We start from the raw sequence: 13,299 nt of genomic DNA on the forward strand, positions 1-13,299 counted from the left end.
TATATATATATCTTTGGTTTGTGAAGGTGAATTAACACTAGAATTAATATAGAAAACTACAAATATCATTTTATATACTAAATTGTCATCAATGCTATTTTAGGGGTATTTTTGTCTCAACAACAAAAAATATAAAATTTATCATACTCATTAAAATCTTACCAAACAAAACATATTTTATCACAATATATTACATATCCTTACCTTGAGTTTTGTTATCAATCCAATTATTTATCCTATCCTATACACCAAACATAGCCTAATAGTCCAACTACCGAATTATTTAAGACCACGTTGTCCAGATATGTTCTGTTTGGTAAGTTCGACAACTCCTAGGCTTTGTACGATACATGGACTTTCCTTAAAACGAATACATTTATTTAATATAAAATGAGATCTCTTGTTATTTTATTATTAATTGAGAATAAGAAAAATCAAGAAACGATTCATTCAGTCTAATTAATTGCTGTTAATGTAATACTCCAAATCATCACTTGTATAAAAAGTTTGAAACAAAAGAATTTGTAAGTTCTTATAAATAGATATGACTTATTCGATTCGATTTCGAATTTAATTATTGAAGAGATTATTAGATTCATGAACTCGTATTTACTCGTTGAGATATTTAGCAATGAACTTGCGTAAAGAAGTTTGTACACTTAAGATCCATATTTGAATACTATATATAGGAAACGATGGTGATTTGCCTTTTAATTGGTAAATCCTTTGGATTAGTAAGCTCGTTAATTTGAACATTCAAAGAGAATCATTGAAGTAAATAGCATATTAATTAAAACACTTCCAAAATAATTATTATACTTAGGATTTTCTTCTAGTTTGAGAATTATTTCGGAAGATTTATTTATGTATAATAACAGAAGCCGAAAAAGTCATTTATACATATAAATGTTCGATCTACATTATCTATGTTATATTTTATATTAATAATATCTACTGGTAACTGTAATAAATAATTATAGTAATAAATAATTATAAATGCATTATTATTTATTTTCTGCTCACACCATTCGACATATTAATATTTTATTTATTTCAGTTGTAAAGACCCTCGAATCATTATTTATATTAAATATTTAGTTTTTCTTATTAATATTGAGATAATTAAGTGAATATCGATAATTAATAGTTGAATTAGACCATCCATTTAAATCGAAACTAATGGACAATAAAAATTATGAAATTAGCTAAATATCTAGATTTAATATTTATTTAAGTTAATATAGTTGAGATTATTAAACACAATTTCCGTCACCTTGTTAAAATTTTCAGAACATTTAAATATTAATATTGAAAAAATAGTTTAAATGGATATGGTAATACAATTGATAACATGAAGGATTAAATAAGATTTGTATAAGATAAATCGGTGTAATTAATAATTTAATAAGGTTGGATGGACATTAATAATATGTATTTAAATATAATAAAATGAAATTAATTAATATATAATATGCAGTATATAATAATAATAAAAAAAAACTAGTGAATAAATTGCGCAGCGGATTTGAGTAGTCGTTCCGATGGAATCGGCGTCGTGTTCGTCGAAACCGCCGTACATTTCCCTTTCCTTTTGTGGACTCCCACGCTCTTCCTATCTGCAGTCTCAATATTTGGCCACTTGCTTAAATTCACTTCACATTCACTCCAAATTAAGTCCCCTAAATTTCACACATACAGAATACGTATTGTGTGTCTTCTTTTTCTCGTCTCCTCCGCCCCTACTTTCCCTACCACTCTCCATTTTTTCTCAGGCAACTGGAAGAGAAGCCGACCCTTTTCTACTCTGGGTGGTGAATTCGACTGTTTTTCTTCGTTTAAAGTATGGGTTCTGCAATCATTCGATTCATGGAGTGATTGATTATTGCCTGCCAACACTTTTCAAGATTAACGGAGATGAGTCTTTGGGCTAATACTAATACATTCGCAAATTCTGCATCGGTGGGAGGTGGCGGTGATACCTCGGCGATGGATGGGATCATGTCTTCGACTTCTGATTTGTCTTCCTTTTGGCCTGCCACCTATGCACCTCCTTCTTCAAATCCTCTCCTGTCTATGGACCAATCCAAACCCACGTCCGTCACGCAGTTTTTCAACCAGGAAACGCTGCAGCAGCGTCTCCTGACCTTGATTGAAGGCTCCCACGAGAGCTGGACTTATGCCATATTCTGGCAGTCTTCCGTTGTTGAATATGGTGGCTCATCTGTTTTGGGTTGGGGGGACGGGTATTACAAGAACGAAGGGAACAAGATGAAGCGCAAAACGGCGTCGTCACCTTTGGAGCAGGAGCGCCGGAAGAGGGTTCTCAGGGAGCTGAATTCTCTGGTCTCGGGATCACAGGATTTGGCAGATAACACCGTGGATGAAGAGGTTACTGATACTGAATGGTTTTTCCTGATTTCTATGACTCAATGCTTTGTCGACGGGTCCGGGCTTCCGGGCCAAGCCTTTTACAGCTCGAACCCGGTCTGGGTGATTGGCGCGGAGAGGCTTGCCGTTTCTAACTGTGAGCGGGTCCGACAGGCACAGAGCTTCGGGCTTCAAACCATCGTTTGCATTCCACTGGCAACGGGCGTTGTTGAGCTTGGCTCCGGTGAACTGATTTTTCAGAGTTCAGATCTCATGAACAAGGTCAGATTTTTGTTCAATTTCAATGGAGGGGAAATGGTTTCGGGCTCAGGATCTGGCTCTTGGGCCTTGGCCGAGAATGATCCATCAGCCCTTTGGTTGATCGACCCTACTTCGTCTGCGGTAGATATAAAGGATTCGTTCAATGATAATAATAGCAAGCAAATTGGTTTTGCTCATGAAAAACCAAGTTCCGGTACCGTAACTGAAAATCCACAGCAACAAACACAGGGGTTTCTTGCTAAAGAATTGAACTTTTCGGAATCCGGGTTTAATGGAAGTAGAAACATGACGAATGGGGAGATACTCAGTTTTGGGGAGAGTGCTAAGAAGAGCATTTGTAGTAGGAATGAGAATTTGTTTGGAGTTCAAGAAGAGAACAATAAAACCAGTAGTAAGAACAAGAATAAGTCCCCAGCTTCGAGGGGTAGTAATGAGGAAGGTGTGCTTTCATTTACTTCGGGTGCAATTTTGCACTCATCCGGTGTGGTGAAGATTGAAAATGGTGGTGGGGTTGAGTCAGAACATTCTGATCTTGAAGTATCCTTGGTGAAGGAGGCTGATAGTTGTAAAACTGTCGATCTCGAGAAAAAGCCGAGAAAACGGGGAAGGAAGCCTGCAAATGGCCGGGAAGAGCCTCTGAATCACGTGGAAGCGGAGAGGCAGAGGAGGGAGAAATTGAATCAAAAGTTTTATGCCCTCAGAGCTGTAGTACCGAACGTGTCAAAAATGGACAAGGCTTCACTTCTCGGCGATGCTATTTCTTATATCAATGACTTGAAGTCGATGCTTCAAGGTGTTGAGTCAGAAAAGGATGATTTGAGGAGTCAACTTGAGTCGGTGAAAAGGGAATTAGCCGCTAAAGGATCGGCTACACCTACACCAAAATGTGAACAGAAGATTTCGAATAATGGGGTGAACACAACCATCGACATGGATGTAGAAGTTAAGATAATTGGTTGGGATGCGATGGTACGCATTCAAGGTAGTAAAAAGAATCATCCGGCGGCAAGATTAATGATGGCGCTTAAAGAGTTAGACCTAGATGTTCATCATGCTAGTGTCTCCTTGGTAAAAGATTTAATGATTCAACAAGCAACGGTGAGGATGGAAGGTCCCTTTTACACGCAAGATCAGCTCAAGAAAGCTTTGATAGCTAAAATCGCTGCAAGTTGATAGAATTTGGATTAAATGGAATTCGAGAGAAACCTATTCTTTGATCAATGGAACGCGGTGAAAGCTTTGTATAGTTTTAGTACCATTGTCGAAGCTACCCGAGTTCTTGTTTTTAAACCAAGAGCCTTTGTCTCAATAGTTTTAATCCCTATCCCACAGTTTGTATCAAAAAGAAAGAAAAAAAAAAGATGTGTAGCTAAGCTTTTCCACTGGTTACTGTCCAATCGCTGTGTTGTATATAATTTAGGGGACGCCTGTTTATGTGATATAAATTATAAAAGACAAATGAATTTTGTACTACGCGATTTTTTGTATCATTTATGCCCCACAGTACCTGAATGCGACTTTTGTTCCAAATATTATTTATTATTTATTATTTATTATTTATTATTTATTTTTATTATTATTTTGAGTAAAATTATGTTCCAATTATTAATCGATTGACTCTTTGGATGAGCTGAGACATGTTTTCCTCTTTATTTCCTAACTGACCAACTCTAGGTCATGCATCCAAAAATGACGAAAATAAATCTTCAAAAAAAGAATGATGAAAATAAAAAATTTATTATAGTTAAGCTATTTCTTTTTTTTAAAAAAAAAACTTAATATTCAGAAACCGATTGTACGTTAATCAAGGCATTTCATATATACCATTTAAAAGATACTATATATATTTTTTCTTCAATTTATTTTACAAGTTAAATTCATACGTACAAATCAATTTATTTTACGAGTTAAATTCATTCGTACAAATGTACATATACAAACACAATAGGTGCTACATATATCGACGCCAACTAATCACATATACGAATGTGTCAAATGTATGCATTGAGGTGGTTTTGAAATGCACAGCTTGTGCCCATTCTTGGCAGAGTGTTGATTTATATGAGAGCAGCTCCTTCGTTTAGTACACATCTCAACTTTGTGGCGTTTGTCTTATCACTGTAGTCGATCCATCTTTAGTTTTTTTTTTGCTGTGATTGTAGTCCATGAAAACTATTTTCGTTTTTCTTCTTACTGCATTTGTAAATCTCTTCTCAATAGAAGCCAATGTGTACATGGTTCTGATGGAAGATGACCCCCTTATCATGATGTCATCAAGGTTTTTCTTTTTTGGCTAAATATTATTATTAATAATTATTTTTTTAATGAAACTTTATAATTCCGAATGTTTTTTTTAGCATCAATTCCAAATGTTATGCTGTGTTAGTTTTATCTTCCTTTTTTTCTCTGAGTAAATATTTTTTATTTTCTTTGTCATATTGGTCAAAACATCCATATAGTAATTAATATCATCAAAAATTGTCTTTGTTTATAAAAATATTTTGTATATGTTTGTTTTTTGGATAATTTTTTATATATGTTTGTTGCTACTCATATCTTATGCAGTAAGTTGGGATGCTCTTGCTTTCCAGAAATTAATCTGAATTAATTTTGTATGCACAGCCTGTTAATATTATTACATATAATTTATGATGACTGCAAGAATTTTTTATTTAGATTTATTTGTAGTTTTGGATGAATCCGGGTTAAAATTTGTGTTTGCGGTAAAAAAAGAAATAAGAGAGTGAGAGTTTTTCGGGTTTTAGATTCGCTCATGATCCAGAAATTTTAGGGTCTGTTAGTCACTAAGATCAAACATTTTACGTACTCTGAAGAATTATTTTTCCAGTTAGGAGCTTTTTTCCTCATCAAGCAGCTTTTTGTGCAGGAACAGAGAAGATATTTCGTTGTACAAAGAGAGAATGACCAGGAAACATGATGCATTCCTAAAATCAACCTTGGAAGAAGCCTCATACGTCAAGTTGTATAGCTATACTCATTTGCTAAATGGCTTCGCAATTCATGTTACAGACAAGAAGGTAAATTTAGTATAGGATAATAAATAAGACATCGCCCAAGTTACTAAAAGAGTCCAAACTGTTTTTAGGCACTTCCTATGTTAAGAGATGCAGAGAAAGTTCGATCGATCCACAAGGATGCTAAAATGAAGAAGCTCACTACTCATACACCTGATTTTCTTGGAATTACGAAAGGTGCGTGGCTGGAGTTAGGTGGATCTAATGTTGCAGGCGATGGAGTCGTGATTGGCCTCATCGACACAGGAATCAACCCTTTTCATCCGAGTTTCACGGCCCAAACAACGGTGACCACAAGCAGCAAGTTTAAAGGAAAATGTGAGATTGGAGAGCGTTTCCCAGCATCAGCGTGTAATGGGAAGATTGTTGGCGCACAGCACTTTGCAAGAGCCGCTATTGCTGCAGGAGAATTTAACTCCTCACTCGACTTTGCGTCGCCTTTTGATGCTGATGGGCATGGAAGGTTAGTCACATACAATCAAAAGCGCACACACAGTAATAAGTCGTTATCTCAATATTTGTTATTGTGAATTTTTAGAGTTAAAAGACTCGTTTTAAGGCCGCTAATTTTTACAGCCACACGGCCTCCACAGCAGCCGGAAACAACCATATTCCAGTGATAGCCAACAACTTCAACTATGGGTATGCAAGCGGCATGGCACCAGGAGCTAGGTGATAAATCGCATTTTTTTAGATCTTTGGCTATGCAATCTATTCTCCGAGCAGTATAAATTACGTGTGATCATGATGAGTCCTCACTCTGGTTTTGATGCAGGATTGCTGTGTATAAAGCTCTTTATCCCTTTGGAGGTTACATGTCCGACGTTGTGGCTGCGGTCGATCAGGTCATAAACATAGAACTTGTGTCATTTCACTCAATAACTCGCATTAATCTCATATCCTAGGTTCATCAATTTCTTCTCTCTGCTGAAGGCTGTAGAAGATGGAGTTGATATCCTCAGCCTCTCTATAGGGCCAACTAGCGTGCCTTCTGGGCCTTCTGCGTTCCTAAATGTTCTAGAAATCGAGCTTCTTTTTGCCACCAAAGCTGGTGTACTGGTTGTACAAGCTGCCGGAAATGGTGGGCCTTCCCTAAGTTCGATCCTTTCTTTTAGTCCGTGGATCGTCACTGTTGCAGCCTCTATAACCGACCGGAAGTACAACAACTCCCTCATCTTAGGAAATGGCCAAACCTTAACTGGAACCGGACTTGCACGTAAGAAATAATACACGATTCCTTGTCCCCACAACGCTGTTTTACTCATAATTTGACATGTCAATGTCCCAGCTCCAACGGTCGGAGGAGTATTCTTTCCTCTGGCAGCTGCTGCAGACGTTAGTCAAATGAACATAGCTGCGGGACAGGTGGAAAACTGCCAGAGTCCGGATCCATTCATACGGACCTCAGTTCGTGGGAAGATAATAATCTGCTCATACACATTCGACTTTGAATCCGAGGAAGCAAGTATAGCCACAGTTTCAGACACCATACAGAGAATTGGAGCTGCTGGTTTCATACTAACCATGGATCCCGATGTTGGTTCCGAACAGATTAAGGGTGCTACAGTAACTTTACCAGTCCCAGGAATCATTCTAAACAATAGGGAATCTTCGTCGGTAAAGTAACAATTTTCATCTGTAAATAATTATTTGGAACACAACATGAAGTGTGTATCTTTTGGTGCAGGCTGTGTGGGAATATTACAACTCGAATACAGTGAGGACCAGAAGTGGAAAAGCCATAGGATTCAGGGGAACAGCGAGGATTTTGGATGGGAGACGGGCGACTTTCGTTGGACCAGCTCCAGTTGTAGCCTCGTATTCATCGAGGGGACCAGATGTTAACAATGCACTTCTAGAAACTGCTGATGTGCTGAAGCCTAACATAATGGCTCCTGGCTCATCAATTTGGGCTGCTTGGAGTTATGATAGTGAAGGAGATGAACCTTTAAGAGGTAAAAAGGAAAAAAAAATGAAAGCAAGTATTATGCGGTCCCCATATTCCTGTATTAGAAATGTAATGAGAGGAAATAGGGGAATACAGGCAATTAACTATGTTTTTAGGGTGAAACTTATATTCGGGATCACATTCCAGGGCAATCCTTTTCCCTGTTGTCTGGGACAAGCATGGCAACTCCACACATTGCTGGAATCGCCGCACTTATAAAGCAAAAACACCGGCGTTGGAGTCCTGCAGCCATCACTTCAGCCATGCTGACCACAGCCCGAGTCGCCGATAAATCTGGTTCACCTATTCTAGCCCAAGGTAGAAACAAGCTATCCACAGCCACCCCATTCGACTTTGGATCAGGTTCTATCGATCCTTCAAGAGCCATCGATCCAGGGCTCATATTCGACGCTAGATTCAAGCATTACATCCAGTTCCTGTGTGCTGTTCCAGGCGTGGATGACATGTCCATAAGACGAGCCATCGGGGTAGGATGCCCGATCCCAGGAAAAGAATGGGGCTCGGATTTGAACATGGCTAGTGTGACAGTTTCTAACTTGGTTGGGTCAAGGAAAGTGATACGAAGGGTGACTAATGTTGGTGATGCTGATGAGAAGTATAGGGTCGTCGTTAGAGAGCCGATTGGTGTCAATGTCTCGGTGACACCAAGCGTATTTACTATAAGTGCTAACGCCTCGAGACACATTATACTCGTACTGGGAGCGACTCAGAGGACGAATTCTTATACATTCGGTGAGATGGTGTTTGAAGGAGATCAGAAGCATATTGTTCGAGTTCCTATTACTGTTTTTGTCAGTAGTGTACTGAAACATTGATGTCTCCGTTGCTTCTATTTCATGAAAATAGGCTAGTTTTGCTTGTATTCACCTTTCAGTTTCATAGTAGGATTTGAAAGAAAACAATTATTGTTATTATTATTCAAAGACTAAAAAGAAAAAATATTTTGAATAATATGGTAAGAGACTAAAAATTAACATAATATGTATATCTTAATCCGTCTATTTTTTTAGGCAAAAACTTGTGTGCGACGGTCTCACATGTCATATTTTGTGAGACGGATCTCTTATTTGGGTCATCCATGAAAAATTATTACTTTTTATGCGAAGAGTATTGCTTTTTATTGTGAATATCAGTAGGGTTGACCCGTCTCACAGATAAAGATTCGTGAGAACGTCTCACAAGAGACCTACTCTTTTTTTTATTATCAAAATCTTGGCTACGTTCCTGATTCTATTAGAGTCATAAGAATAAAACTTCATTTTGATAGCTCCGACTATCGAATAATTATGTCTTTTTTTCTCTCTCGATTTGTGACTCGTGATTCATAAACAATATCTACCCAAAGTATCAAGGGAAAAAATGAACCCTAACTTACATATAGCTACCCTAATATCCAATAGTTACTATGGGTTAAAAGGATTATAATACACAACAATTATAATTGATAGGTTTTTGTAGGTGGTATGCAATTAATAATATCTAAGTTCAACAACAATAGATACGACGCTTCAACCGTAATCAATATTAATAAATTAATTTTTTTTAAAAATAAAAGTTTTATTCCGTAATGAAGGAATTTAAAGACTCGTCATTAATCTAATCAAAGAGCAAACATTTGACCATACAATAACAAGGAATTTGTGAGCTAAAATACATCTGAACTTAAATCACACAACCATCAAATGTTGAATGTTAGTTGAGAATTGTTGAATTTACCAGACTTATCAGTACCTAATTTGATCGAGTATCCATGGAAACATAAGAAGTTGACGCTATTGTATGTTATCAAATCAGTTTTAGTCCAATAAGTTTGATTTCTTTGCAATCGTATTTTTTTTTATATCTTACACTGATCGAATTGATCACATAATATAATAACATGGTTCAAGTCTACCAATATGGTAGAATGCCTCAATTGCATATATCATTTACTTTCATTTGACACTTATCGTAATTATAAACAACTCATCTCGACGTGACTTTCTCTTAAATTCTCAGAAATTCCGTCGCTCCATCCCTACAGTGGTGACTATGTATCTCATGTGACTTGCGAGAAAATGTTATAATGGAAAGACATATGAAAGTAGAAACTCAAGCATGTAAAAAATAAAAAGTAATTCGGCACAATGATTACATAGAAAAGAAGAAGAAAAAAAATTATAACGATTTGGGGTAGCATCGTCATTTTATCTAACTGCCCACGACGCTTCCTCTTTCTCCCACGGTGTAATTAGGAACGGCATATCATTTGATCTCTTTCACCTCTACCACACAACGCAACGCACCCACAACCCCAAACAAAATCTAGGGTTTTTTCTCCCAAAATTCTCAGTACTAGCTCTGCATCTCTTCAAAATCTCGTCTATAAATTATGTATCTGTCAATCGACATATGACCTTTTTGCTAGATGGAGGCGCCAGCTTCTAATTTGTCTTCCAGCGCCGGGAAGGTGGGCGGCGGGGGGCTTCCGGCCCCGGCGCCGATGCATTCAGCGAATGTTCCTCCGCCGTTCCTGGCAAAAACATATGACGTGGTGGATGACCCTAGCACAGATACGATCGTGTCGTGGAGCGCTTCGAATAATAGTTTTGTTGTTTGGGACTCTTCCTTGTTTGCCAGGGACTTACTTCCTAAGTACTTCAAACACAATAATTTCTCTAGTTTTGTTCGCCAGCTTAATACATATGTAAGTTATCTTCGGCAGTCGGCCCTGTACTTTTTTATTTATGTATTAGAGTTTATTTGTCTATTGGGGTGTTTTTTGGTTGAATTAAGTTAGACTTGGTTGTGTGCGTCTCGTTACTTGAATCATTTTGTGTGTGAATGCTATTGTTTGTTGTGTGTCTGATAATTTAGCTGTTGGATAGCTCTGAGAATAACTATCGTGGTCTTGTGATAATTATTTTATCAAGTGCAAAATTTGTTAATATTAATGGATTTGATTATTTTGGTGCGTGATGACTTAACTGTCGGCAACAGATAACAATTTTGATGACATAATTTAGCATATGGAGTGTCCTTCTGTTGATTATGTGATTCTGAAAGAATCTAAAAAGCAATTAACTGTACAGTGAAATTTGTGAAGAGTGGGGTCAGGTGCCGATATGCACTTGCTGTTACCACCAAATAATGGGTTCTTGCATGAAGAGTTACCATTAAGATAAAGAACTGGGAAGGATGATGTCCTGTAAGAGTGAAGATGTTGAGCTATAAATATGACAGTGGTTTGATTGATCAATTTATTAGATTCTATATTTGAAGTAATGTATAAGTAAGAACGTAACTGCCATCCATTGAAACTCTTGGGAGTTAGATCTGACATCATCGTTTTGTCATTATTCCTTCCTTTAAATGCATACTATTGTGCATAAAATGCTCCATATATCTAGTTGTGGTTTGGTCATATTTCATGCTGCTTATGTATTTGCTAGCTGAGATTTTTTTGGCTCTAAGGCCATGTTAACTGGCTGGACAATTACATTTCTCACTTTAAGCGTGCATATCATTGTCTCTGTGATGATATCTCTTCCCCATTTTCCCTCTTATCATAATTATTGATTGTGATTGCGATTTTGTCCTGAAATTTTTTGCACCTAAATATATTACTACTTTTGGGCTTTAAAACTATATGGTTTCTAATTCTTTCTCATTGAGCTCCTCATACTTGATCGGATTGAATTGTAAATTATATCTTCCATAATAAATAAAATGAAATCAATATTATTTAAGGACATAAAACCCATTCAATCTCTGTTAACTTTTGGCTTATATTGTATCATGAGAGACTTGTGCTAGGAGATCATGGTTCGTAGTGCTTAATATGGTCTGTGCCTGTTCTCTTTGTTATACTGTGGATTTGATGCCTGCTAATTGGGATATATTCTCTTTTGCTGTTACTATCTTCCTTTTGTGTTGTCATTTTTTCGAAACCTATAAGGAATGTTGTTATCTCGCAATTCAATGGCCATTTTTTGTAGCCTTAGTTCCCAAATTGGGTCCTGTTGACTGCCATGCTGTTTATGTTCTAGACAGCCTTGGCTTTTGGCATGAGATCTGTTTGATTATTCTCTCTGCGTATTCTTCTATTCTGCATGTTAGCAATTGAGCGGCAATAGTATTTTTAAAAAAAAATTCTAAGTAATTCCTGTATGGGAACTTTTGGACGAGCAGGGTTTTAGAAAGGTTGATCCAGACCGATGGGAGTTTGCAAATGAGGGTTTCTTAAGAGGACAAAAGCATCTTCTTAAAAGCATCAGTCGAAGGAAGCCTGCACATTTGCAGCCTCATCAGCAGCAACCACCAGTTGGACAGAGTTCGCCTGTTGGAGCATGTGTTGAGGTTGGGAAATTTGGGCTCGAAGAGGAAGTTGAAAGGCTTAAAAGGGATAAGAATGTGCTAATGCAGGAGCTTGTAAGGTTGAGGCAACAGCAGCAAACCACTGATGGGCAGTTAAAAACAATGGTTCAGCGTCTTCAGGGTATGGAACAACGTCAACAACAGATGATGTCTTTCCTAGCAAAAGCTGTGAACAGTCCAGGTTTCCTTGCTCAGTTTATGCACCAGCAAACTGACGGCAACAGACGTATAACAGAAGGCAACAAAAAAAGGAGACTAAAGCAGGATGATGTTTCGGATTATAATTCTGTTAGCAATGCTTCCGATGGTCAGATCATTAAGTATCAACCTTTGATAAACGAGGCAGCAAAAGCAATGCTAAGACAGATTGTAAAACTAGATTCTACTAGGTTAGAAAATGTCGGTAATGATTCTGATAGTTTCTTCATGGATAACAGTTCATCCCCGTCCAGTACACCGGACTCTGGCAATTCTGTAAACCATCATGTTTCGGGAGTGACTCTTCAAGAGGTACCTCCTATTTCAGGTCTGCCATTCATACCGTCAGGCATACCAATTACAGCTTTTGATTCTGCACTGAAAGCCGATGTTCAATCAGATGCCGGCGGTCCTGCTGAAATTATGTCTGAGCAATATTTCAGTGCAAGTCCTCAGATAGCAGCACAAGTGCCTCCTATTACCCTTCCATCTGTTGGTGATACCCTCGGGGACCTCTCTCAGATTATGCCAGAGAACAATGGTGATATCGTGGGAACAGAAACAGAGAACATTACTTTTATGGATGCTACGTTATTCGCACCAAGTGGCGAAGACCTGATTGACATAGGTGGACTTTCTCCTGATCCTCAAGTTGAATGGGATGATGATGAACTTCCTGGAGTTGGTGATCCTTTTTGGGAAACATTTCTTCAGAGTCCATTTCCATCGGAGACCGAGACCGACTCCAATTTAACTGATAAACTTCTCGAGGCAGGTGAAACAAAGCCAAAGGAAAATGGGTGGGATAAATCTCAACGCATGGAACTGCTAACCGAGCGGATGGGGAATCTCTCATCAAATGCCAAGAAACTTTGAAACGGTGTATAAGTTAAATTATGTGTCTCTCTTTCTTACCTTGTGGGTTATTCCGAAAGATGATAATATAGTTTTGTCGCACTCAAGCATGGAACTTACCTCGGGTATTAAAAGAGTACTTGTACATCTTTTTGGCCGTATTCACGAGTGCAGTCTCTGCTAGATGGTCATACGTTGTGTGATTCTCGTCCGTTTGATCACGTGGATATGAGGATT

At 37.7% G+C, this 13,299-nt stretch overlaps 3 protein-coding genes across 3 annotated transcripts; all 3 read left to right on the plus strand.

Annotated features, from left to right (window-relative positions):
- The first annotated feature begins 1,570 nt into the window (after nt 1–1,570).
- Nucleotides 1,571–4,112, plus strand: LOC140989826 (transcription factor MYC2-like). Its single transcript, XM_073459265.1, has one exon. It carries the CDS (start codon nt 1,915–1,917, stop codon nt 3,820–3,822), a length of 1,908 nt encoding a protein of 635 aa, XP_073315366.1. The 5' UTR covers nt 1,571–1,914; the 3' UTR covers nt 3,823–4,112.
- Nucleotides 4,113–4,732: 620 nt separating this feature from the next.
- Nucleotides 4,733–8,539, plus strand: LOC140989222 (subtilisin-like protease SBT2.5). Its single transcript, XM_073458368.1, has 9 exons — nt 4,733–4,927; nt 5,537–5,687; nt 5,756–6,147; nt 6,261–6,356; nt 6,460–6,529; nt 6,618–6,900; nt 6,973–7,301; nt 7,372–7,639; nt 7,780–8,539. Exons 1-9 carry the CDS (start codon nt 4,815–4,817, stop codon nt 8,466–8,468), a joined length of 2,391 nt encoding a protein of 796 aa, XP_073314469.1. The 5' UTR covers nt 4,733–4,814; the 3' UTR covers nt 8,469–8,539.
- Nucleotides 8,540–9,873: 1,334 nt separating this feature from the next.
- Nucleotides 9,874–13,299, plus strand: LOC140989639 (heat shock factor protein HSF8-like). The gene is made up of 2 exons (XM_073458942.1): nt 9,874–10,339; nt 11,824–13,299. The coding sequence occupies exons 1-2, from the start codon at nt 10,061–10,063 to the stop codon at nt 13,081–13,083; spliced, it is 1,539 nt and encodes a 512-aa protein (XP_073315043.1). The 5' UTR covers nt 9,874–10,060; the 3' UTR covers nt 13,084–13,299.

This window comes from Primulina huaijiensis, chromosome 12, assembly GCF_012295235.1.
Source record: "Primulina huaijiensis isolate GDHJ02 chromosome 12, ASM1229523v2, whole genome shotgun sequence".
Lineage (NCBI taxonomy): Eukaryota > Viridiplantae > Streptophyta > Magnoliopsida > Lamiales > Gesneriaceae > Primulina > Primulina huaijiensis.

What these genes read in the sequence shown, in the direction of transcription:
- LOC140989826 (XM_073459265.1), top strand. Translation starts at nt 1,915, where the DNA reads ATGAGTCTTTGGGCTAATACTAATACATTCGCAAATTCTGCATCGGTG.
- LOC140989222 (XM_073458368.1), top strand. Translation starts at nt 4,815, where the DNA reads ATGAAAACTATTTTCGTTTTTCTTCTTACTGCATTTGTAAATCTCTTC. An exon ending in ACAATAGGGAATCTTCGTCG is followed by an intron (nt 7,302 to 7,371) that starts GTAAAGTAACAA and finishes CTTTTGGTGCAG; the next exon opens with GCTGTGTGGGAATATTACAA. An exon ending in AGGAGATGAACCTTTAAGAG is followed by an intron (nt 7,640 to 7,779) that starts GTAAAAAGGAAA and finishes ATCACATTCCAG; the next exon opens with GGCAATCCTTTTCCCTGTTG.
- LOC140989639 (XM_073458942.1), top strand. Translation starts at nt 10,061, where the DNA reads ATGGAGGCGCCAGCTTCTAATTTGTCTTCCAGCGCCGGGAAGGTGGGC. An exon ending in TTCGCCAGCTTAATACATAT is followed by an intron (nt 10,340 to 11,823) that starts GTAAGTTATCTT and finishes TTGGACGAGCAG; the next exon opens with GGTTTTAGAAAGGTTGATCC.